The following is a 27,974-nucleotide window of genomic DNA, read 5'->3' on the forward strand; positions in this document are numbered from 1 at the left end:
TATGTGGTGTCGCACATCATGGGGACACCACGTGATCTGTCACAGGACTTCACTCACTCAAGTGGGTGAGGTGTGGTCCCAGGCCTCCCTATCGTGGAGTCTCAGGGAATTATCACTGGGTACCTGGGACCTCACTGTGTGAAGGTTAGCTTGGCTCAGACTCAACTGCCGAGTTGTTTTCACTGACTTAAGCACTGTTCACCACTATTCAACACTGGTTCCATTCCTTCCCCAATTGAAATAGTAACTTCTGGCGAACTTGTTGATATTCCGGGTGGGGAGGAGGGTTCAGGGAGGGAGTTGGTATGGGCCAATATAACAGTTGGACGGGCTGCTGCTGAGCAGTGCCAGGTGCTCTGACCCGCCTTGACCCATCGGTGGTCAGGGATGACTGTGTGTGTGTGTGTAGCGGCGCATGTGTGGTGCGCGTGTGTGTGTCGCTTTTCCGTCTGGCCCTTGTCCTAAATCATATCATTGTATCATAGCTGAATGATCGTCATACTCAATTTGGAGTGACAGCAAAGTAGTAGAAGTAGTATGCTGTATTTTTTTTTTTAATATATCTGTATTATTACTGTACTGTTTTTGGTTGGTTGGTACTGAACAGAAAAAAATCACCATTGTAGGAGGAGTAAGGTTTACTGCCCTGGCTACTTGTATAAATTTTACTCCTGTTTCAAATGACTTCAGCACATATAACTTCATATCCAATATTAGCGTTTTCTGTTCTCTTTTGGCACTTTTCTTATCAGTTCCACTTATAGGTGTTTTTGTAGAATAGTGGAGGTAAGTGGTGACAACACCATCAGTAGTGACTTCCATAAATGGTGCATGAATAAAGCCACACTTCATGTGACTAGTGTAAACAATAAATGAAACAGCTTCAAGCAGTCTGTGTAGCATGTGGTATAAAATGGGGTCTTCACAAATTAACTGTATTTTTTGTATGTATTTTTCATGTTTCCAGTCTTAATTCATAATTTTGTCTCCAATATTGTTCACATTACAGAGGCTGACATCTGTGAAAGACTAGTGTACATGATATCAATAAATCCCTCACCTATGTTAATTCAAACATTTAGGACTGAAGGGAGTTTCCTTGCAGTGCCTGGTGGTGATGCCGTTGAAACTAGTACAGGAGATTGCCCAGTTGCTTTTGTTACTCCTGCACCCCATCGGTATTATTGTTCCCCAGAGTGAGGAGCCGTCCACAATGTTCATCGTTCAATAAGAATACCACTGCTCAGCTTGATGAACTTTTGGATCAGCTCAGTAGCAAAGGTAGGCTGTCTAATTGTAGTGTTACGAAAAATGAATGGGAACCACGATGGAAATGATATTAGCTAGTAAACCATCTAGATATTTAACAGATAACCAATTATAGATTTGCAAGCTGAAACGAATCTTGAAGCCTTCTTTAAGCATTTCCAGGAATGAAGAAAACATAAGTACTGGATGTACAGTAGTACCCCGCTTAACGCGGTCAATAAAACCCACAGGGTACCGTGTTAAGTGAAACCGCTAAGTGAACAACAGAACATATGGGATTAATTCCAATAGAAACTGGCCCGACCCCCAAACTCCACTTCCTCCGACACAATACCTATGTTCTAGTAAAAGAACATCTTAATTTTATGATGGTACATGCACACAATTAATACTTAAGAGAAATAGAGAAAATACAGTCGCCAAGTTAATGTCCATTCAAATAATGGACTGGACTCCCTCCCCTCTCACACTACACTGCTGGCTCTTCCCTCTCTGAGAAATTTTGGGGAAAACCACTAAATTTTAATAAATAATACCTCAAACTAAAGTTAGGATAATACAATTGACATTGCTGGATTCCTTGTAAGACCAGGAATATTTTGAATATAAATGTCATATATTTTGCACAAAAGATAACATATTTACTCAGAGTAAACATTATATCTAAAATTTGTATGTCTAATGCAAAATCTATGATGTTTATATTCAAAATGATCACCAAATTGTAAGAATTCCAGCAATGTAAATTATATTCTGGCCGGGTAATTTGTATGAATTTTATGAGCTAAAACAAATATCTTCAGTTAATAAAAAAAATATTCTTCACAACACTATCTGTCAATCAAAGTACCCCACCTTGCCTCCCCCTCCAACCAGCTGTCAGTCCCAACCTCTCCCCACCCCCCACCAATCCTCCCTTCAAGAGATGTTGGGTGAAAAAACTAAATTTTAACATTTAGTATTAAATAATACCTCAGATTAAAGTTAGGATAATATAATTGACATTGCTGGATTCCTTGTAAGACAAGGAATATTTTGAATATAAATGTCATGTATTTTGCACAAAAGATAACACATTTACTCAGAGTAAACATTACATCTAAAATTTGTATGTCTAATGCAAAATCTATGATGTTTATATTCAAAATGATCATCAAATTATAAGAATTCCAGCAATGTAAATTATATTCTGACCGGGTAATTTGTATGAACTTTATGAGCTAAAACAAATATCTTCAGTTAATAAAAAAAAAAATATTCTTCACATGGTAACAGATGGTCGGTCGGTCCCTCCCTCCCCCCCACCTCCCACCAACCCCTACCAGATGTGCGGGAAAACCAGAATATTTACCTTTTTAGTAATAAATAATACCTCAAACTAAAGTTAGGATAATATAATTGACATTGCTGGATTCCTTGTAAGCCCAGGAATATTTTGAATACAAATGTCATATATTTTGCACAAAAAATAATATATTTACTCAGAGTAAATATTATATCTAAAATTTGTATGTCTAATGCAAAATCTATGATGTTTATATTCAAAATGATCATCATATTGTAAGAATTCCAGCAATGTAAATTATATTCTGGCCGGGTAATTTGTATGAATTTTATGAGCTAAAACAGGCAGTCAGGCAGGGTGGCTGGTGGGGGGTGGGGCGAATCTAAAAATAGCTCTCGAGCCGGACACTCACCGCGTATACGTGGAAAAAACCCGCGTTAAGTGAAAGTTCGGCTCTGGCGAGGCACCGCGTATACAGTAAAACGCGCTAAGCGAAACCGCGTTAAGCGGGGTAATACTGTACAGTACAAATATCCCCTAATATGCATATGCCTGTTAAATAAAATTTGTTTTAACGAATAAAAATCTAATTTTTCAACCCTCATTTCTTTATATGAACTCCAACATTCACTTTAATGAATTTTAATCATATAAGAGACGTCTTTTTTCTTTAGAAAATACAAAGTTTTAGGTGTCATGGGGTCAAGTCAATTCTTGACTATTATTTTTATGGATCATAATAGTGGGGAACTTTGTGTGAAAACCCCCATATTTGACCATTTTCCCTCCCTGGAACATGACTCCATATGGATACTACCATTCAAAATAAATTTTTTCATCTTATAAATGAATTTATAGGAACTCGACCTCTAAGTACTGTATATCGGGGGATACCCTACCTTATTTAAAAAAAATTATTAATAATAATAATTTTGGTTTAGATTTTATATTCATTAAGTTTTTCTTCAGTGTACCTCATATAACTTAGATATTTAAGAGTTTATGAGATTTTGTCATGTAATCTTTGTGATAATATGAAAAGATGTACAGTATATATATAGTGACTTTTCTTCTCAGGAAAAAAGCCAGGGAAGGGTAAAGTGCTGCATCCACTGTCACATTCCAAAAATAATAATGCCATAACTGAAGAAACATCCTTGTCTTCAGAAGAGGACTCCTCTCCTTGCCCGTCTTCCCCGCCATGCGTGCTGAGTGATACCTCGTCTCAACCTTTCAACAAGCATGATAAAACTGTTCAGGATGAAGAACAGCTTGTGGCTCCGGCAGTAAAAGACATAAATTTAATCAGCGATGTGGATGATTCACTGTGGAGTGATGAGCTTAATATGGGTATCTGTGATATTAGTGGAATTAATATAGTGTGTGACACAGACATCAGACAATCTGTGAGAGAAAAAGTAGAAGTAACAGCTAATGAAAGTGATAAAGACAGTGTAATAGATAAAGTAAAAGTAGATACTATTCTGTCTGCAGATATATTTGATGATGATCTGTTTAACGAATCTGTGATACGAACAACACAAGCGATGGAGGAAGCCCTTACTGATATAGATGAAAGTAATGTTTTGTCAAGTGTGACTGAAGAGAGGTGTGTAAAAGTATCTGAAATTCTGTTTGAAAATTTCCAAGAGCATCATGAGTCAGAGAAAAGTGCTCTCCAGTCTTTATCCGGGGTAAAAGTTATTGGGGCTGGTCAGAAAAACTCCTTAGAAGAGCAATGTAAACCAAATGATAATTTTAGTGACATTGTCGATGGTAAAGCTAGCAACAGACCTTTCAAAAATGTCACTGATACCATCTATAAAAGTCACAGTGCCACGTACCATGATAATAAACAGAAACCTTGCCAAAGTATCAAAAACAGTAACAATGAAGGTAAAATAATTACTTTTGGTGACCAGAGTAGATCCAACACTTCCCATATTATAAAGAACCACAGCATTTCTGGAGGTGAAAGTAGCTGTACTCCAATCCTTGCCAAGACTTGCTCATCCCTTATAAACAATTCTCACCGACAAAGTAGAAAATCATTTCGGTTAGAGTCTAATCCTCAGACGTGTTCTAGGACAAAAACAGACAAAATTTCACTTGTGCTTAATGTTAAATCAAGTACTGATAGTGAAAGTAAGTCTGTGCAATCATCTAAGAATCATAAATTGAATAAAGGATCAGTTAATTCTAGTGTTCATTTTACTTTAAGCAGCTTACCATCAAGTTCACCATTACTTAGGAATAGTGAATGTAATAATGAATCTGCCAGACTGACAAACAAAGGCCAGACAATGAGAGGGTTATTGTTACGTTCTCACTCAACCAGTAATGCTAAAATTTCTGGTGGTGATGTGTCATCAGCTGTACAGCGAAGCAAAAGTTCTATAGCTGGAGACTTTTCCCGAGAATTTGAAGATGACGATGAATTCTTTGAGTCATTGGTGTCACATCTCCCAGAAGATGGGGAAGAATTGATTAAGAACACCCACTTCCAACAAGGAACTACAGGTTGTATACCAAAATGTAGAAAAGTGGCAGCTGCTAGATGTAAACCTAAATTTTCTTTTAAAGATAGTTCCCTTCAATCATTCCGAGACAACCAAGAGGACAATAAAGAAGTAGTCCAAGAAAAAATGTTGCAGGTTGTCAGTGGCACAACTTTGGAGACTCCAAATCTATCAGAGTCATTTGTAGGAGGCAGAAGAAATCAAAGGAGCTTCATCCATAGCAAACAAGCCATGACTTCCTGCCCACAGAATTCAAAACCCTGCAACAATAAACTGCCTTCTGTTAATATGGAAAGATCTTTGGGTAAGTTTATGATAGTTTTCTGTTATATTGTAAATGGAAGATAGTTTCTTAATCTCATCATAACTATTTCCAGATATAATTGTATCTTAGGCATAAAGTGTTATTGTTGGAGTTACCTTGAAGGGTTTAATAAATGTGAAGGACAGCACTGCATTAATACTAATTGTTGCAAAAGGACAGTTATTGACAAAATGAATTCAGCATGGGAGGGAGGGGTGGCTGTGAAAAGTCTGTGGCTTTCTTTTTACACCACAAAAAATTATATTCATTATTTTTGGTGAGGCAGCAACTTTGACCATGCATATGTTTTCAAGTAAAGTTGAGGGAAACCACTAAAGTGGTTGCATTTCATTTCTGGCTTTATCTTACACCTCAATCACATTAACCCCCTACGCCCGGGTTGACGTTCCGGAACGTGCGCCTCTTTTTTGCGGCATTGTTTGAATGACCAGCGCGGGTTATCAGGTTCCAGCATGATTATTTGCCTGTCACGCCACATGCTCGGCCACAGGGAAGCTTCTGGAATGTAAGTACCTACTTTTGTTTGTTTCATTTTCAATGTCTGTCCATTTTATCATGTTAAATGTATATTGCAGACACAGGAATTATTATTCCAATAATTATTTCTATGCTTTACTTACTCTCCCAAACACAAAGACAGTCAGACAGCCTGGTGACAAACTGCGTGTGTGTGTTGCTGACCACTTTTTTATGAAAAATTATGCAAATAAAATAAATTATAAATTAATTATTTATGGGAAATAAGTCATATGATCAGTAAATATAAGTATTACTGGTCATCCCTGACACAAAGGCAAGCAGAAAAGGGCTGCTAAGCGGGTATGTGACCACGAGCGCTCACGTCAAGACAACACTGTCCCATTATCTCCCTCGCTCTGCGCTTCCATTTTCCCACCACTGTGGCCCCAGGGAAGTTTCTAGAGGGTCAATATATAGTTTTTCTTACTTCTTTTTTATTGTTTTATCATTTATAATGGCTACAAATTATTTTTGGAAAAGTTGATTTTTCTCGATTTACCCGACGTAGGGGGTACGGCCAGCTGCACCTTAGCCCGGGGGAAAGGGTTTTTGACCGTAGTTGCATGAATTTTTTTATTGGCTTCATTAAGATATTCGACCATTTTAATCCAGTTCAGAAAAACATATACACTCCCTTCGATGTTCCACCATTGTCGCAGGCTTTTAAATCAAGTGACAGCATGACTGTGTCACTGCCTGTTGGCCAGAACAGGAAGGAAACCGCATGTTAACACAGATCAGTTGGGGTGCATGTGGCTGCTACTCACTCCACAGTCTTTATGCCTTTTCTTAATTTATTCACCATTTAACAGGAAAGATATTAGGACCATTAACCTATACAGTATGTACATCATAAGTGTATATAGTACTTTATCTTTTATTGCACGTTACAGTGATATACACGGTATAACCTGGAATAATGATACAGTAGAATCCCAGTTATCCGGCATCCAGACAACTGGTAGATTCAACTAGCTGGCACCAAAATGAAATAATAAAAATAAAACTTCTCTCAAATCAGCTAGTATCTTTAGTATAAATACTGCATGCAATGAGGATGAGCTGCTAAATTTATTGCAGTGATAAATAATTAAATTGATACATAGCATTACATAAAATACAATAGCACATTTTATGTACAAAATATAGCTCCTTCCACACTCAAACCATCATCTGGGTGACACGACCCACTTCAGCCAAGGAGTCAACCAGATGACACACAGACATGTGGCTACCGCTCTGTGCTGTGTGTATGCCTTGATGTCACATCAGAAGGGAGTGTGGCCACACACATTCACACCCACGCTCTTCATTTTTCCTAATTTATAGTTTTATATTATATTTTCTTTATTTCTAAGCCACATTGTTTATATAGAGTGGAATAAGTGTGTTAAAGAAATCTGTTTTTCTGAGATGAATTTGCAAGGTCAGTCTGTAGCACTGTGCATTGGGAGATCTTAAGAGCGATTTTCAACAAACCGGAAAAACTGTTTATCTGGCATCTCTCAATCCCCCAAGGTGCCGGATAACTTGGATTTTATTGTATAAAGTGCGTTTTACCATCATGTATTGTTGTTAATAGACGTAATTACATCAGTGTACATAGCGTAGGTACAGGCAGTCCCTGGGTTACAAACGTCTGACGTACGAACATCTGCCGATACAAACGTGGTTAAACTTTAAATTTAGAGTTATGTATTTTATTTACCTGATTTAATTTTTACTGTATTTTGTCATTCTATTTCTTCTTTTATCTTAAATTAAGTGATTTTAGATGTATATAAGGACTTCAGCTATAATATAGTGGGATTTTAAACATTGTTCTGTAAGTACGGCATGCACATACCATATGTTTCGACTTGTGTACATTTTCAATTTAAGAATGTCCCCAGCGACGGAACTCGTTGGTAACCTGGAGTCTGCCTGTATCAGTGTTTATTTAGTATTGCATAATACTGTAGTGTATTATAAAGATATTTTATATAAAACTATCCCAGTGGGGGCCGCCTTGCTGTGGTGGAGGGGCTTGATGATCCGTACCAGAGGGAGGCTTGGCCCCCCCCCTTCCTTCCCTTCTTGGAGGGAGGGAAGGGTTTCCCAAACTGGTGAGGGTCCAGACAAAATGGTTCCTAACTTGCTGCCGGCGGGTTTGAGAGCAGACCGGCAGTATCATACCCAGCCCAGACCCCTGGGGCTGGAATACTTTCTCATATGTTTGCAGTGCGTGGCAACTCATAGCATCGACTAGGGCGAACCGGACCACAAAACGACAAACGTTTTAATAACTTTTTTTAACCTGCTAACCATAATTTTCATACTTACCTGCCTACATACAAGGCCACAATATGTGAAAGTTTCATAAAATAATATGTTGTTCTTACATGGCATTTTGTGGTCCACTGCAGTACCTGTACATGCAACATTCTGGGGCGAATGTGGATCAGGCACCGGGGCGAATATGGACCATCACTTTTATTTGTTAGTTATGCTATTTACAGTACAGTGAATCCTCACTTTACGCAGTCAATTGAACCCATGGAGGCCCACGTAAAGTGAGAAACGCGTAAAGTGAAAAACATAACATATGGGATTAATTGAAATAGAGACCGGGCCGACCCCCAAACTCCACGTTTTCCGACACAATACCTATGTTCTAGTAAAAATAACATCTTAATTTTATGATGGTACACGCACACAATTAATATTTAAGAGAAATACAGTCACCAAGTTAATGTCCATTCAAATAATGGACTCAACTCCCTCCCCCTCTTCTCACACTACACTCACTGGCTCTTCCCTCTCTGAGAAATGTTTGGGGGAAAACCACTAGATTTTAAGGTATAGTAATAAATAATACCTCAAACTAAAGTTAGGATAACATAATTGACATTGCTGGATTCCTTGTAAGACCAGGAATATTTTGAATATAAATGTCATATATTTTGCACAAAAGATAACATATTTACTCAGAGTAAACAAAATACTTACATTAGATCTAAAATTTATATGTCTAATGCAAAATCTATGATGTTTATATTCAAAATGATCATCAAATTGTAAGAATTCCAGCAATGTAAATTATATTCTGGCCGGGTAATTTGTATGAATTTTATGAGCTAAAACAAATATCTTCAGTTAATAAAAAAAAAAATAATATTCTTCACAACACTATCTGTCAATCAAAAACCCCACTTTGCCCTCCCCCCCCTCTTCCCACCATGCCAGCTGGGTCGGTCGGTCCCTCCCTACCAGAGAAATGGTTGGGAGAAACCAGTATATATATGTTTTAGTAATAAATAATACCCCAGACTAAAGTTAGGATAATATAGTTCACATTGCTGGATTCCTTGCAAGACCAGGAATATTTTGAATATACACGTCATATATTTTGCACAAAAGATAACATATTTGCTCAGAGTAAACAAAATACTTACAGTAGATCTAAAATTTGTATGTCTAATGCAAAATCTATGATGTTTATATTCAAAATGATCATGAAATTGTAAGAATTCCAGCAATGTAAATTATATTCTGGCCGGGTAATTTGTGTGAATTTTATGAGCTAAAACAAATATCTTCAATAAATAAACAAAATATACTTACCCAAATACTATCTGTCAATCAAAATACCCCACCTCCCCCCCTCTTCCCATCTGCTCCGTGGGTCCCTCCCTCCCTCCCTACCCCTCACCCCCACCTTCCCTCCGTACCAGAGAAATGTTTGGGTTATAACAGTATATTTACATTTTTAGTAATAAATAATACCTCAGACTAAAGTTAGGATAATATAATTGACATTGCTGGATTCCTTGCAAGACCAGGAATATTTTGAATATACACGTCATATATTTTGCACAAAAGATAACATATTTGCTCTGAGTAAACAAAATACTTGCATTAGATCTAAAATTTGTATGTCTAATGCAAAATCTATGATACTTATATTCAAAATGATCATCAAATTGTAAGAATTCCAGCAATGTAAATTATTTTCTGGCCGGGTAATTTGTATGAATTTTATGAGCTAAATAAAAAAATTACACTTCACCCGCGTATATGAGTAGAGTAGATGCACCGCGTAAAGTGGGAGTGGGAATTCCGGTTCTGGCAGTTCTGGCGTAGAAACGCGTAAAGTGAAAACCCAAACCGTGTAAAGCGAGGGTTCACTGTATATTAAGCTTATACAAGTTCATTTTAACTTTATTACTCATAATATATGTTTACTAAGGCACTTATGTTTTTATTAACACTAAAACTTATAAGAAATAGTTAATGAATGAGCAGAGGTCGTAGCTATTTACACTTCACTACACTGTGCATGGCTCTCATTGTTTTAGTGGACACTAAAGGTTTTATATTCATAATCAAGGACTTTTGTACCCAATATAAAGGGAATACAGTGTTTCTTATTACAGTTATTGGACCATGGAATATATAACTATTGGACACAGTGTTAGTATCCTTGCACAAGATAATTTGTTCTCTTAATGATTGATTGTGGTCATGTGTTGCCAATATTACATCCCTGGCGATGCAACAGCTTAGGTCATGTGTCGCCAAATTAAAATAAAAGCTCAGAAGACTAAAATCAAATAATGCAAGGTAAAAAACATAAATAATATATTGCCTAAAACTCCTAAAAACCATTTAAACGTTAATAGATAAAACTCAAAGTTTGTGTAGAAAGCCAGCCTCCTCCATGAAGGAGATGACTTCCCCTCCCACACTACCCACTTCCTCCCCCACCAAAGAGAGACAGTAGTAGACCCGTCTCCCCTCCGGCACTGGGAGAGGTGCTTATGATAAAGATCTCTGATACTGGGGCACTCCACCAGGAGGTGTCATACGGTATCACAGTAATTAAATTAATTTAGGCTGATTTTTTTATATTCCCCCTAGCCTCTCCCACACACACACCCCACGGAGGAGGAGTGAGTCGATCGTTCCACACGCTGGTGCAATAAAATGTCAATAAATTGGATTAATTGTGGCAGACCCGAGTCTGAAAAATGCGAAAGTCCGAAAAAAGCGAATCTATGAGGGGAGGGGGTTGAAGTAAAACTGCTTATCTGGACTGTTTAAAGAAAATCAGTTGTTGTTATTGTTATAGGTTGATTGACTACCCCTTATCCGAAAACCAAAAACCTCTGAAAGCCTAAAGTTTTTTAGTAAAGCAAAACATTTTATTTTTTATTTATTTATTTTTTTTTTTACAGGGATTAGCCCACCCAGGCACAGGTCACTGACCCACATCGGGGCCTGGGGGCAAAAATGTAGCAATAGTAATAATAATAATAATTCATAGTAAATAAAATTTATATAAAATACACAAAAATAAAATAATAAAGAAATACAAGAATGAAAAAAGATCAAAAGCGAGAAACACGACCTAGACCTATGAATTGTTATTATTATTATAATTTTATTATTATTATTATTATTTTATTATTATTATTATTATTATTATTGTTTTCATTATTATTTTATTTTTGTTTATTTTTTATTATAAATTTTATTTATGAATTATTATTATTATTATTGTTATTATTATTATTATTATTATTATTATTATTATTATTATTATTATTATTATTATTATTATTATTATTATTATTATTATTGCTACATTTTTGCCCCCCAGCCCCTGATGTGGGTCAGTGACCTGTGCCAGGTAGGCTAATCCCTATAAAAAAAACCCTAACCCTAACCTAATCATTCTGAAATCCGAAAAATTCTGAAATCGAAAACATATCTGGCCCCAAGGATTTTGGATAAGGGATTGTCAACCAATGTTAGTATCTCACATCAACAACTAAAGTCTTTTAAGTACATAAAAAGGTTATTAAAACATTAACATTCTGACATCAACAACAACAAAAATGAAACAGAACTCTGTATTGAAAATCAGACTTAATCTGGTTGCTGACAACTGTTTTCACCGAGATTATTTTTACATACCGTAAAGTGTTATTTGTAAGTAACCACAGAATTTGTGTGTGTACTGTACAGTATTATAAAGAGAAAAATTAGAACAAAATAATTGTAGGGGTATATTGTGTAGGGAAGATGAGAGTGATCTGGGACCAGCAGGTGGTGGGGGAGGGTTAGTGCTTATATCATTTGGTTGAATAACCAACTTTCTTGAAAAATACAATCCCACACTCCAAGACCATGAGTCGTTTATTTACAAAGGGCTTATCTCCTTCATGCTTGCCATAACATCTGTCTTCAACACTTATTAAATTAGGACAGTACTGTGGTGTATTTATCATCACTTAATAAATACTATTGTAGTACAGTGGTCCCCCAGTTAACGAGCACAATTCATTCCAGAAGGTTGCTCGTTAACCGAAAACATTGTTTCAATGGGTTTTTGGGTAATTGGTTCCAGCTCACCGAAAATTACATACAAACTAAAAACAAATGCAGTAAAGTACACCTACTTTGAGGTGTGCATGTAGAAGGCTCCTGGTTGATGATGATGATGATGGGAATTAGAATGGGGATGGAGGAGAAGGGAGAAGAAAAGGCATTGGGGTGGAAGAGAAGTCACCCCATGCTGCCATTTCACCCATAGAATTTTAGTTCACTTCGTGTAATTCAAGATTATTTTCTTTAAATCAACACTGCACTGCGCTATATATCAATATGTAAAATATATTTCAAAATGACCAATAATTTGACTGGAAACACAGAAAAAAATCGTTTATGTTGAGTCTCAAACAAGATGTTCCTTCCTCTGACCTGGTAAACAAACTGACGCCAAGCTTGGTGTGTTGAGTGGCTGTTTGGCGCACAAAAAACTAGCTTCCTGTACTTCGATTATGTTCAATAATTGTTAAAATGACTAAAAAATTTAATATAAAACATTTAAAATTATTGAATAGTACAACCTTGATATTTACTAAAATGGTAAGGGATTTAAGCCCTAAAACCGATTACTGTATTGGCGGACTAATACTACAGCTGGTGGGCAGCCAAATGCAGGCGAAAACATGTTGGGAAAAATTTGTAATGAATTTGTTAACTGAGGGTTTGCTCGTTAACCGAAGTGAAGAATCTTATGGAAGGTAATTCGTTAACCGAAATTTTGTGAACCGAGGCGCTCGTTAACCGAAGGATCACTGTATTTATCATCACTTAATAAATACTATTGTAGTAATTATCATCACTTAATAAATACTATTGTAGTAATTATCATCACTTAATAAATACTATTGTAGTATTTATCATCACTTAATTAGCAATATTGTAGTGTAAAGTATTGTGTTTCTTCATATACCCTGGTTATTCATTAATCAGTTGTTCAGGTGTACAGGTAGCTAAATTGAGCCATCATGTAACACTCAAAGGTAATAAATGTTACCCCTATTGTAAGATGATTTTCTGAAAGCTCTCAAACGAATGCAGCCTGAGTGAATACCTTCCGATACAGCTTATCCTTTTATTTATAAGTCAAATGACAATTTACATATTATATTTTTCTCTATTATTGAAGATGTTATATTAATTATGATAACCATACACCATAATAGGCTGATCATACAAGAATATAATACTGAATCGATAAATAAATCTGGCGAATGTGGCAACGCCTGATCAGCCCCCACTCGCCCCGCAACCCCCAGCCAGCTTACATACACTTGTCAACCCTCAGTGAGATAAGACGTGCCCCAAAGGCGCTCCCGGTTTTAGCAGCCAGGCCGAATCTGTTTGGCCCTGCCCACTCCCCCTGCTATACCCCAACGCCCTACCAGCCTTACTACTCCAGGATCGATTCAGCAAAACATTCTAGTGATTAGTGAACGATTGATTACGGAGCAGTGTTCCTATAGTGCACTTAAGGAACTTTCTCGGCAAAACATTCTAGCCATCAGTGCAATAAGTGATTACCATACAGTGCTCGATAGTGCACCCCAAGGAAAAGTCAGACAGTGGGCACTTTATCGGTCAACTTTAAAGTGCCAGTGACAAGGACCACCGCGGTGTTTACATATATCGTGAAAACTGTGTCGGCGACCCCGAGCACCAGGGACAAAGACCACGGTCTTTACGACTGACAAATATTAACAGATGTCTACCAGTGTCAGTGTCCCTCAAAGTGCCGCCAGTGACAAACACTTCCGTCCGCCCACAACAGATTTCAACCGATGGCCACCAATCACTTACTCCCGACGCACTCTGTACCATCTAAAGCGTGGGAACGGTTATCCTGATGGCAGTGTTATCGCGCTACTCAAGTCACTGAAAATATTCCACGCGCGGAGCCGTAGACAAGGCCGTCATGCACATAAGCCCATTAGAACCGTAACCTCCACTAGGAAACCGGAGAAACCCACCCCTGACAGACCATACCACCACACAGAAGTTCCACGGATATGGTATGATCTCCCGTCTTTACTGCTATCCAACGTCACTTCCCTAGCTAACAAGTTCGACGAGCTGGCAACTACAGTCAGGTCAACCGCCGCGAGCGTCGTTGCCATATGTGAGGCTTGGCAAATTGTACCTGAAACGTGTCATATTAAGGGATATCAACTCTTTCGTCACCTTCGTTCACAAAGACGCGGAGGGGGCGTTGCCCTCTTCTGTCAAGATGACCTACGCCCGTCACGCCTGGATGTTCAAGTCCCAGCAGATGTGGAAGCATTATGGGTACGTGTCGTGCTACGGGCCCACCCATGCAACACTGCCTCCATTATAATCTGTGTGGCATACCATCCGCCTCGATCACCCACCAGAGACACTCTTATCAATCATCTCATCACCACCTCAGACCACCTCAGAGTTAGGTACCCATGTGCCAAGTTAGTATTATGTGGGGATTTAAATGAAATTGACACCACTGATATCCAGGACCAGCTATCACTATCACAAGTTGTGACCTTCCCCACACACGGTCAAAACACCCTTGACCTTATCTTAACTGACTTAGCGGACCAGTACCAACCACCTCAACCAATGCCTCCTATCGGGTGTAGCACACACTTATCAGTGCTCTGATTTGCAGCTGCCACTCTCCTCCAAGTACAGAGACCCTACATCCAGGAACCTACAGGCGATTACTGACTCTGCGGTGGTCATATCTTTGAGCAGTGGATGAGTTCCATCCTGGACTAGAAGTGCTTGGCGTGGATGGCCGTGGAAACCAGGCCGTCAATTATACCCAGCACCACCACGGAAACTCACTGCAAGCTGGCTCCGGGAAGTCAGTCAGATCTCACCAACTGACACTTACCAGGATCACACCTCGGATCAAAAGACTTGCTGCAACCAGAGGGCCAGGCCTTTCATCTCAATGACCACATCAAGCTACAGGTCTTCCCAACAGAGTCATCAGCGAAATATGCACTGCAAAAGTCCCTACCCAGCAAATTACAACACCTGAGCAGACCAACATCAGTCAATGGTATGGTAAGCTTAAGAACTCTGTGGACTAGAAACAATTATGACACACCCTCCCTTCTTTAGCCATCTCTCACTAATGTTGACGCAGCTGAACAAACAAATAACCATTTCGCTACTATATGCCAGACGCTCCCCCGGCTTGACACAACCACTCTCCCTGCTTACCTACCAGCCCCCCTTCCCACTGACTTAGTAGAAGAATTTGACGTAGCAAAACGCCTGGACAAACTAAAATTAAAACGCTCTACCACCCCCCATTGACCTACCAATGAAACTCTTCAAGGAGTTCTCCCCGGAGCTTGCTAAACCCCTATGCTCCATCATCAATGCTTCTCTCAGTCAAGCCAGATCTTAGCTGACTGGAAGACACTCTTCCCATACATCACCAGTGCCCAAATCAGCAACCCCACAATCCTTCGTCAGCTCGACCCTGTGCAATCACCCCAATACTTAAACTAATGTATGAAAGTTTGGCTGACTGGGCTTATGCTGATATTGCAGGAGTCGTAGACCCTCAGCAATTTGGCAACATGAAAACTTCCTCCACCACTCACTGTCTTGTCAGCTTTCTCGATTACATATACCGCCATCTCGAGAAACGAAAAACGTCTGTAGCTGTCGCCTTCATTGATTTCACTAAAACGTTCGACCTAGTCGACCACAATATAATCATAAACAAAGCTATTGACCTCGGGCTTCGGAGAAGTCTCATACCATGGCTTACAGACTTCCTCAGTGGCCGACGCCAAGCTGTACGCTTCCGAGGGGCTGTCTCCACCTTTCAGTCACTCACCTGTGGCGTCCCCCAAGGCACCAAGATGGGACCACTCTGCTTCCTTATGCTCATCAATGATGCCCTAAGAGAAACCCCTGCTCGCTGGAAATATGTCGACGACTCCACCATTGGGATCAGCGTCAACAATTCTGCTCCCAACTATACCGCCCTTCAGGATTTATTGAACAGTCTCCAAAACTGGGCCACCAACAACCATGTCACCATCAACCATACCAAGACCATGGTTATGCACATCAACCTCTCCTCTGACATTGTCCCACCTCCTTCCATTACCCTAGGTCCGAACACACTCCAGGCTGTAGATTCCACGAAGCTCCTCGGCGTCACCATAGACAACAAACTAAATTGGAAACCACACGTCAGTGAAGTTGTCAAATCCTCCAGTTTCCGTCTCCACCTCCTCCGCCGACTCAAGTCCCTCGGAGTTCCTGCACACGAGCTCCTCAGTGTATACACAACATTCATACTTCCCAAGCTCACCTATGCCTCCCCCACCTGGTCTTCCTCCCTAAATGCCACACAACGTAAACACCTAGAAAAAATGCAAAAGAGGGCATGCAAGATTATTCTCTCCCCTTCCTACTCCACATATCAAGAAGCGCTCCTTACACTGTCCTTTGTTTCTGCGAAAATGTCACCCACGACCTCATCTGCAAATTTGGTAAGCTTCTACACCATCCCGACCTTGGCTCCTACCTACTGCAAGATCCCCTGTCCGAGAATTGCTGTTCGACACCACAACCGCATCCAGCCCATACGTGCACGAACTGATCGCTATAAGAACAGCCCAGTCCCAACCATTGTAAAAATTATCAATAACATGTAATAAATCAGTGTATTCACTCCCAGTAAACTCTGCTCCTTACACTCTCACTATGTTGAAATGAACTGTAGTTTGAGCTGATCCCCATCTAAGTTATTATATGTCTTATTTGTGTCACTTATGTTACTTGTATATTATTTGTAATTCGTAACCCATTCCCCAAATATGTAACTGTATATTTTCAGCCTTCTGGCTGCCAAGCTCTTTCAATAAACCGTTAATTATTATTATTATTATTATTATTACACAGTGTCTTGTTTTAGCTCTTGTTAGGCCAGCAGCAAATCTTATTAGACCACTGTACAGTATTCATTGAGCAAGTGTAGTATTTTCATACAATTATTTTTTTTAAATTTTACCCATATCCTAAAATGTGTACAGTGGTCCCTCAGTTAACGAACGGTCCAATTAAAAAAATTTTGGTTAACGAATTAGCTCCCATGAGGATTTTCAGTTCGATTCACGAACAAAACTTCAATTAACAAAAGCCTTACGAGAAACACGTTTTGTTATGCGCATCAGCTGATTGGCTAGTCCGCCAGTACAGTAATCGGTTCTATGTTTACATTTGTTTCCAGTGGAATAAATATCAAGAAGGTTGTGTTCTTGAATATTTTTGCATATTTTTTATTTTAAAATTATTGGTCATTCTAAAATTTAGTTAACATATTGATAATATATGCAGTACAGGGAACTAGCTTTTGTGCACCCATCAGCCGCTTGACTCACCCGCCAAAGCTTTTCTGTTTAACTTTGTTTACAGTGGAGGAAATATCGAGTTTGTTGGTCTCCTGAATATTTTTACATTTTTACATTAAAACTATTGGTCATTCTGAAATTTAGTTAACATATTGATAATATACAGTGCAGTGCATTGTTGATTTAATTAAAATAATCTTTAACCACAGCTCGTGAACTTAAAATTTTATTGGTGAAATTACTGCATCAAGCATGGGTGAGAAAGATGATTCCCCTCAGTGTTCCTCTCCAAAAAGGAGAGAGGATTTTCATGTTAAAGAATCTGTCAGTCCAGAGGTTCCTGACATTATTATGGAAGGTGACTCGCCTTCCAAGAAGCATTAAAATGTTCCTCTTCTCCCTTCTCCTCCACCCCCACTTCTAATTCCCAGCATCATCATCATCATCATCAACCAGCAACATTCTACACACACACCTGAAAGGAAGTGTACAGTACTGTACTGCATTTTATTTATACTTTGTATGTACATTTCTGTGAGTTGGAACCAATTACCCAATATCCCATTGAAATAATAGATTTGGTTAACGAACGACTCTGTGGAACCAATTGTGTTCGTTAACCGAGGGGCCACTGTACTTCCATAACTTTAACCCATTTCTTAAGACCCTCTAGTATCCCCATTAAAGATAATGCATATTATCCCAAAAAAGTTCATGTAAATGAGTGAAGGTAGCGAGGTGTGGAACATTGATAAGGGATATCTCCGTTAGGCAGAATAATTGGTGCAGAGCACTTCTGGGAATGAGAGATTTCCGGGTAACTGGACGACTTTCTCAAAGCCGGAAAAATTCCTCGTCCTCGGAATTTTCCAGAAATTTCCGAATAACAGAAAAATTTTCCCGGAAGTTCCAGAAATTGTGCATTACATCATCTCTCGAATCCAGAAAATATTCCCCGTCCCCAAAATTTTCTGGGTACCTGAAAATTTTTCTCGGAATTTCTGGAAAATGTGCCCAATTTTCATCTCTCAAACCTGGAAAAAACAACTCCCCCATCCTAGGAATTTTCGGGGTTACTGGGAAAATTTCTCTGAATTTTCCAGAAAATGTGCCCCTCGGAAAATACATTTCCAAAGCTGGAACTTTCCAAAAAATTACGGCTTTGGGAACGATTTTCCGAAAAATTTCAATTCCGTCTATCGGAGAGTTCCGGTTGAGAAAGATTCCAGGTAATGGAGATATTACTTTTACATATGAAGACAGGACTCATACTGAGAATCTGAGACAGTAAGACACTTGCCGTACGACACAGTGGTCCCTTTTACCGCCAGCAGTAATGAGTAAGATAACCCTTAAACAAATATTATATTAGGTTTTAAGTCATGTTATGTTTATTGGGCATGTCACCACATTCCATCAGATCAGTAATATGAGACCGGTAATCCCCCATCCTACCTCCACCTGACATTGCATCAGGTCACGTCAGTTACACAAGACCCACTAATCCCCCACAGCTCCATGGGAGTAGAAAATAACAGTCTTTGCTGTGACACGCAGGTTCATTCACACTCATATCTTTTAGATTTTTAAATTTTAAATATATTTATTTCAAACTTTTAGATAAACTATTCTGAATTATTATAGTCAATAAATTAAGTTTGTAACTTAATTACAACTGTATTTATGGATTCCAGAAGTTTAGACTCAAGGAAACATTCCAGCATCCATAAACATGCTGGGGAAGTGTGCTATATGGCTCTGTGCAAGAGGTCTAGTTTAGACACTTCAAAACTTTTCCCAGTAATCGGAAAAGGTTCCGGGATAAGGAATTCGATTTGAGAAAGTCGTCTCGTTACCCAGAAATCTCTCATCCCCCGGGCGTTTCTGCACCAATTGTTCCGGCTAATGGGGATATCACTTATACTATTTTCAATAAAAATTCCATTGAATTTATGTACATGTAATGTATTTTATGGGGCTAAAGGAGGCTGGGGAACATAACTAGCGTATTTTATCTACTGTATTTCTTATGGGGAAAATTGATTCCGTTAACATTGTTTCCGTTAACGTTGTATTTTTCAAGAACGTAAATCGACATTAAGCGAGGACTTACTGTAAATAAAAATTTTAGTAAAATACAAAATTCAAAATGAAATAATAATAATTTGTAGAAGATAAAATTTATGATAAAAAATAAATATTAATGATAACAATAATAATAATAAAGAACTACAGGTATAAAGAAAAAAAATAAATCAATAGTGAGAAACAATAAATATACACAGTGGTCCCTCGGTTAGACACAATTGTTCCAGAAGGTTGTTTGTTAACCAAAATTTTGTTAACCAGAACCATTGTTTAAATGGGTTTTTAGGTAATGGTTCCAGCTCACCGAAAATTGCATAAAGTCAACAAAAAAGGTAGTAAATTACACTTAATTTGAGGAGTGTGTATGTGAAGACTCCTGGATGATGATGCTGATGTGAATTTTGAAGTGGGAGGTGGAGGAGGAGAAGGAAGAGAAGGAAGTGGAGGTGGAGAAGAAGCATTTTACTGCTTCTTGGAAGGTGAGTCACCTTCCATGAAAATGTCAGGAACCTCTGGACTGACAGATTCTCCTATGAACATCCTCTCTCATTCTTGAAGTGAAAGGCTGAGGGGCAGCATCTTTTTCCCGCTGCCTTTTAGTGAAGAAACTGTCAATTTTTGGTTGTGGGGCATTTCTCCTCCTCATCATTAACTGATGTTTGAAGAAGGAGACCACTCTGTCCTCAACATTACACAAAATAGGTTCTGTTGTTTCCACATCAGGGTGCCTTGAAGCCAGTTTCCTGAACTTCTCCCAGTAGTGAACAACATCTTTTAAGTCTGAAGAAGACATATGATCATCACTTTCCCTTTCCTCCTCACCACTGTCAGCCTCTAACATCTTATCCAGTTGCTGCAAGTCATCAGGATTAAGTTCCTCCTCATGAGACATCACAAGCTCTTCCACATCCTCCTCCTCCACTTCAAGGCCTAATGACTAACCAATGGACACAATCTCCTGGTCCAACTCTGCTTCTTCCTCAAATCCCTCAAAATCATGGGACTGCTGATAGCCACAGTGTTTTCCATGCAGAATTGAGGGATCTGAGTAGACTTCTTGCCATGATGACACAATCAATTTTACAGCCTCCAAAATGTTGATTTGTGTCTTCCAGAACTGTGCCAGTGTTAGTTCAGGATCAGTGGAAGTTGCCTGATAACACCTCCTGAACATTTTCTTCATGTACAACTTCTTGGAAGTTGCTGATCACATTCTGGTCCAGTGGCTGCATGATTGGTGTAGTGTTGGGAGGCAAAAACAACACTTTGACAAAGTCAAATTGAGCCTCCAAAGTGCTGGCAAGTTCTCAGAGTGGTAGACAAGCATAGGCTTCAGTCAGAAATCCCCTGAAGCATTAGTGCCAAGCAATAGAGTGAGATGGTCTTTCATGGGTTTATGCCCAGGTAAAGAGGCTTCGTCTCTTGTGATGAATGTCCTTTTGGGCATTTTCTTCCACAACAGCCCAGTTTTGTCCACATTGAACACTTGCTGTGGAAGATAATTTTCTTCATCCACCAGTATCTTAAACTCCACTACAAACTTTGCTGCTCCTTCTTTATCTGCACTGGCAGCCTCACCATGCTTAATAACACTGAAAATGTCACTTCTTTTCTTAAATTTTACAAACCAGCCCTTGCTTGCCCGAAAATCTTTGAACTCTGTGCCAGAAGAACCAGGTTGATCTTCCTTTAAATGTTTGTAAATCTCCCTGGCTCTTTCAGAAATAAATTCTGTAGAAACTGAATCACCTTTCATTTGTTTTTCCCTGATCCAAATGAGAAGTAACCTCACTGTTTCTGCTATCAAAGATCTACCTTTAAACAGTCTGGTAGATTTGTCTCTCACTTTCACTTCCTTGAACTTTTCTTTCTGTGCAAGAATTGTCGACACAGTTGATGCCGACATGCCATAGTCTTTACAAAGTGCATTTGTTCTAATGCCCTGTTCATGTTTCTTTATTTTTTCCTGTTTTACCTGGATTGAAATAACTTTTCTCAATTTCTTTGGAGCCATGCTGGATTCGATTTCAACACTGAAATTTTAAGTTTTATTGCTGTAAATAAAGAATATTTTCTTTAAATCAACGCTGCACTGCGCTATATATTATCAATATGTAAAATATATTTCAAAATGACCAATAATTTGACTGTAAAAGCGGAAAAATAGTTAATGTTCAAGAGAGTCTCAAACAAGATGTTCCCTCCACTGAACAGATACACAAACTGAAGCCAAGCTTGGTGTGTTCAGTGGCTGTTTGGCGCGCAAAAAACTAGTTTTCTGTACACTATAGTCTTCATTTACGCTATCAATTGAACCAGTGGAGGTCCGCGTAAAACGAGAAACGCGTAAACGAAATAACAGAACATATGGGATTGATTGAAATAGAGACTGGGCCGACCCCCAAACTCCACTTTTTCCGACACAATACATACGTTGAAGTAAAAATAACATCTTAATTTTATGATGGTATGCACACACAATTAATATTTAAGAGAAATATCAATAAAATTAGGTTTTTTAACACTTACGTTAGTAGAAAAGATGGCTGGGCACACGGGGATGGGGGGTTGGTTCCGAGGCAGAGGGCAGATTATTGGCCCTCACCTGTATCAATTGTATCACTATCCACCACAGAGGCTTGCAGGGCCTCTTTGTCAAACCCCTCAAAGTCCATATCCTCAATATCACTATCACTGTCTTGGGCTGGCTGTGGCGGGTGAAGAACTCGGTAATGTTTTGTTGACTGGGCGACCTTGTGCGCACCCTGCCTGCGCCGCTTCCCGCGTAAATGATGGAATGAAACTTGTAAATAAAAAGTTGTCAGTCTGGCAAGGTGCCGCGTAAATGACCAAACGCGTAAACCAAATCCTCGTAAACGAGACTATACTGTATTATTATTATTATAACAAATATTTTTAAGCTCAAAGGCCCCCCTGGACCCAGGGCCCCTGGACCCAGGGCCCCTGGCCAGGTCTCCTCGGGCACCGTTGTTAATGCGGCCCTGGGACAGAGGTGTACAGTATTGTTAAATTATTATTATGTGACCTCGGTTGGTCCGGCAAAATGGATAATCCGGCAAGGCTTTGGAGCCAAGGGTGCCAGAAAATCGGTGGTGTACCTGTACTTCATTACTGTCCACCACTGGAAATCTATATGTTTTTAATTTATTGTTTATTGTGATTTATAATACATTCCCTAAATACAGGTAAAACAGGTTGTACCTCTCTAGTCCGGCATTCTGTTGTCCGGAAACTCCCGTGGTCTGGAATGATTTTAGTTTGTCCAATAGAGAGATAGGCAGCTTTTTTTTTTACTTATCTGAATTATTATTATTATTACAGGAGTATTAAATTTTTGCCCTTCAGGCCCCAATGTGGGTCAGTGATCTATGCCCGTGTAGGCTAATCCCCGTAAAAAACAAAACAACAAAGCCGCGGGAAATTAAGGTTTGTTTACATCCGGCAGTTCAGCTGCTCTCTCTCTGCTTGTCTATACAGAGTACAGTAGAAGTCCAAAAATCCGGACTGCTTGGGGATTGGGTCGGTCCGGATTTTCGGATTTTCCGGATTCTCAGGCAGTACTTTTAAAATTAAAATTTAAGGAGGAATAAAGAAGAGATGAACAGGTACATTTTGATAGTTTATTCATTAGCAAATAAAGCATGCTTCATTTATCAAAACGAGCAGTTTTAAAGAAAAATAAAGTCAACACTAGACAAAAATGTAAACAAACTGTCTAATACCATGACGAGTCTTGAAATTCCTAAGCCATCCATCACTAAATGCGCACTCTGATTCAATGTTCATTTGCTCCTTAAAAGACTTTGCTTTGGCAATAAGCATCGGCCCAGAAATTGCCATACCTTCTGATCGTTTTAACAAAAACCATTCGTGCAACACTTTATCAAGATTTTCTAATTTGGGCCAATGTAAACTTTTTCTTTCAGCAATTTTAATGTAAGGCTCAGAAGAAGCTGTGAATTCTAGAATTTTATTCTTTGCCTTTTTTATATCATAAATTGTAGACTTTCCAATGTTGTATGTTTCCATTAGAACAGTATTGCTCACACCACGTTCTAGTTTCTTAATTATTTCAAGTTTGTCACTCAATTTCAATGTGTTCTTCTTTCTCTTCACACAACGAAGTTTATCTACTTTAGGGGCCATTATTATGGGCTTGTACTCTGTAAATGGATAGAGTAGGACTCAAAATTACATACGTTGTCACAGTTTGATTGCTTGTTTTAAAGTGGCGATCGTGTGGTCGTTTGTTGTCTCTGTGCAGCTGTGGCGTTCACGCATGCACACATACACACAAAAGATTTATAGTGCCTCAAATTTTACATTTCAGTTCAAGCTAATTACAAAACTAACAAAATTAGCTACCTATAATTTACAATTACTTTTATTATTAGAATTATGTAAATTAATTTTTTAAAGCAACTCCATTCATTCACATAACCCACAAAAGCCCGCTAAATTTAAAAAGTTTGAGTTTTCGAAAAGTCCGGATTCTCGGGTGGTCCGGATTCCTGGCATCCGGATTTTTGGACTTTTACTGTACATCATTTAACCCTTCAATATATATGTGCAGTAAATAAGTGTTGCTTTCATATACTTATCTAGAGTAATGACGATATGTTTTCACATGTGCGCACATACATACGCGCAGTCTCACTTTTTTTTTTACCATTAATGGTTTGCTACTTATATTGTTCCATTTATTAACATTAAATAACATTACAGGTACAGGTTGTACCTCTCTAGTCCGGCAACCTCGGGACCTGACCGGTGCCGGACCATGGAAATTGCCGTACCATGGAAATTCACCCTTTTCCTGGATAGATAGTGAATTGTGCTTATGCCTGGAAGCACTAGCACCACTTTCTCTGCGTCATGGTCTCTTTGAAGACATGTTGAAGGGTTAAATGTCGTATAGTAGCTTCTCAAATTTCGCGAGTTTTTAATTCTTAACGTATTTTATTGAAACACACAAAAAAATAAATAAATAAAAATTTTGACGGCGGAAACTTGAATTTCGACGGGTTTGAACGGCCCGCCAACGTGCAGACGACGTGCATAATCGTGTAAACAGCGTCATTTCTCTTATGTACAAGAGATTCATTATTGTTTATTACTGAATATCTTTTTTATCGAATTAATGTTTATGTGTTTAAAATGAGCAATAAAATTCATTAATAATACGTAGAATATTAAAACGCACGAGGAAATGACACAACATTGTTTTCGTTGATTACAAAACCAGTGACTGACTGGTTCTACATATAAAACTGAAGAAAATAAGACCTTGGTTGTAGCTGTAGTAAAATTAATATGGTTGTTTTAAGTAATGTTATTTAATGTTAATAAATGGAACAATAGAAGTAGCTAACGATAATGGTAAAGGAAAAAGAGATTGCATATGTAAGTGCGCACACGTGAAAACATATCGTCATTACATTACATAAGAATATGAAAGCAACACTTATTTACTGTTCATATATATTTTGATTAATGTTTCTGAATTTGTTTTTATTGAATTAATGTACGTGTGTGCAAAATTAACAATACAATTTATTAATATTACTTGGAATATTAGAGGAGACGAGACGGCTACCGGCATTGTTTTTGTTAAAGCTTACGAAACCAGTGACTGATTGGTTCTACATATAAAACTGAAGAAAATAAGACCCTGAGTTTAGCTGTAGTAAAATTAATGTAAAAAATGAATATGGTTGCTTGAAGTACCTGTAATGTTATTTAATGTTAATAAATGGAACAATATAAGTAGCTAACCATTAATGGTAAAAAAAAAAAGTGAGACTGCTCGTATGTAAGTGCGCACATGTGAAAATATATCGTCATTACTCTACATAAGAATATAAATAACTTATTTGCTGCCATATATATTGAAGGTTAAATGTTGCTTACTCTGTATATGAGCAGCAGAGAGTGCTGCGGATATAAGCAAACCTTAATTTCCGACTTTTTGAAGTTTATTGCCAGGTTATGACCCACGATGAGACACAGGGGAAAATTTAATACTCCTAGAAATAATAATGGCATTCAGATTTAAAAAAAAAAAAAAAAAAAAAAAAAAAAAAAAAAAAAAAAAAAAAGCACCCTACCTATTGGACAAACTAAAATCATTCCGGACCACGGGAGTTTCCGGACCACAGAATGCCGGACTAGAGAGGTGCAACCTGTACTTCAAACAACCATATTAATTTTTATACATTAATTTTACTACAGCTACAATCAGGGTCTTATTTTCTTCAGTTTTATATATAGAACCAATCAGTCACTGGTTTTGTAAGCTTTAACAAAAACAATGCCGGCAGCCGTCTCGTCTCCTCGTGTGTTTTAATATTCCACGTATTATTAATAAATTGTATTGTTAATTTTGCACACACGTACATTAATTCAATAAAAACAAATTCAGAAACATTAATTAAAATATATATGAACAGTAAATAAGTGTTGCTTTCATATTCTTATGTAAAGTAATGACGATATGTTTTCACGTGTTCGCATGCGCACTTACATATGCAATCTCTCTTTTTCCTTTACCATTATCGTTAGCTACTTCTATTGTTCCATTTATTAACATTAAATAACATTACTTTAAACAACCATATTAATTTTACTACAGCTACAACCAAGGTCTTATTTCTTCAGTTTTATATGTAGAACCAATCAGTCACTGGTTTTGTAATCAACGAAAGCAATGCTGCCTCATTTCCTTGTGTTTTAATATTCTACGTATTATTAATGAATTGTATTTCTCATTTTGCACACACAAACATTAATTCAATTAAAAAGACTTAAAGGAATAAACAATAATGAATCTTTTGTACATAAGAGAAATGATGCTGTTTACACGATTGTGCACGTCGTCTGAACGTTGGTGGGCCGTTCAAATCTGTCGAAATTCGAGTTTCCGCCGTCAAAATTTTTAAATGTGTTGTTTTTTTTGTGTTCAAATAGAAAACGTCGAATTAAAAACTCCTGAAATTTGAGAAGCTACTGTACGACATTTAACCCTTCAATATGTCTTCAAAGAGACCATGAAGCAGAGAAAGTGGTGCTAGTGCTTCCAAGCCAAGTCACTATCTATCCAGGAAACGGGTGAATTTCCACGGTCCGGAAATTTCCATGGTCCGGCACCGGTCAGGTCCCGAGGTAGCCGGACTAGAGAGGTACAACCTGTACTGTTGTCACATTAATTGTTTATTTATTAAATATATTCATTATGTGTTTCAAATGTTTATACAGAGAAATTAATAATATTATGGGGCAGTAGGATAATGTACCGTTACGTGTAAATATCAACTTCCTATTTAACAGGAATTTCTATGATCCAGTGCTGCCCTGGTTACAAGGTTGCCTGATAAGAGAGGGTCAACCTGTATTAGGCATCATCATTGTCTGCTATGTGTTACAGTTCCATTATTTTACAGACTCACAACTAGAGGAAGATGAGCAAGGAGACAGTAAGGCTTGTCATCATGTCAGTACGAAAACAACACGACGTGCTAGTGAAATCCTCGATGATGATCTCTTTGAAGATGATGTCCTTTCAATAATAGATGAAGTGGAATGTGAGTAAATTAAAGTTTCAATCAGAGAATTTAACATTTTAGTTAGCCACTCGTATAACCCCCAATAGTTTTTACTCAATTGTGAAAGATATATTAATTTAGGTTTTGTCTCGTACAAATTAGAAATTACTTGAAGCATATAAACAATGGTTAAATCAGAAATTTGATCATATGGGAATATTTAGACAGTAAATTGGTTGACCGTGTTTGTCCACCTAATGTTAATTTTGAAAAGAGACAACCCCCGAGGTCATTGGTGGTTTTAATCCTCTCACCAGACACTCTGAGGTTATGAATAGGTTCCGTTCCTGGAGGCTGTCTGTAAGCCAGAAGTGACCCTTCCAAAGGTAATCATTGTAAACACTTAGTACACATAATGTATTGATTGGTTGATTGATTGTGGTAATTAAGTCCCTGGCAACGAACAGCTCAAGCCATATGTCGCTGAATTAAAATACAATGGTCCCTCGGTTAACGAACGGTTCGGTTAACGAAATTTCGATTACCGTACCGTATATCTCGGCTTATAAGACGAAATTTGAACATTAAAAAAACCTGCCCAAAGTTAGGGGGTCGTCTTAAGCAACAAATATAAAATTCTTACATCTTAAATATTGTGGTTTAGTGTGTCAAGTGTGGTGA

At 38.1% G+C, this 27,974-nt stretch overlaps 2 protein-coding genes across 2 annotated transcripts in view; one reads left to right on the forward strand and one right to left on the reverse strand.

The window, feature by feature from the left end:
- The window catches only part of LOC121856855, a gene marked incomplete in the record, with an annotated part of 153,543 nt that overhangs the window by 70,107 nt on the left and 55,462 nt on the right, over positions 1 to 27,974 (reverse strand).
- Positions 1,073 to 27,358, forward strand: LOC121856852. Its single transcript, XM_042352616.1, has 3 exons — positions 1,073 to 1,281; positions 3,632 to 5,377; positions 27,192 to 27,358. Exons 2-3 carry the CDS (start codon positions 3,901 to 3,903, stop codon positions 27,338 to 27,340), a joined length of 1,626 nt encoding a protein of 541 aa, XP_042208550.1. The 5' UTR covers positions 1,073 to 1,281; positions 3,632 to 3,900; the 3' UTR covers positions 27,341 to 27,358.

This window comes from Homarus americanus, unplaced genomic scaffold (genome assembly GCF_018991925.1).
Source record: "Homarus americanus isolate GMGI-L3 unplaced genomic scaffold, GMGI_Hamer_2.0 scaffold1024, whole genome shotgun sequence".
Classification (NCBI taxonomy): Eukaryota; Metazoa; Arthropoda; class Malacostraca; order Decapoda; family Nephropidae; genus Homarus; species Homarus americanus.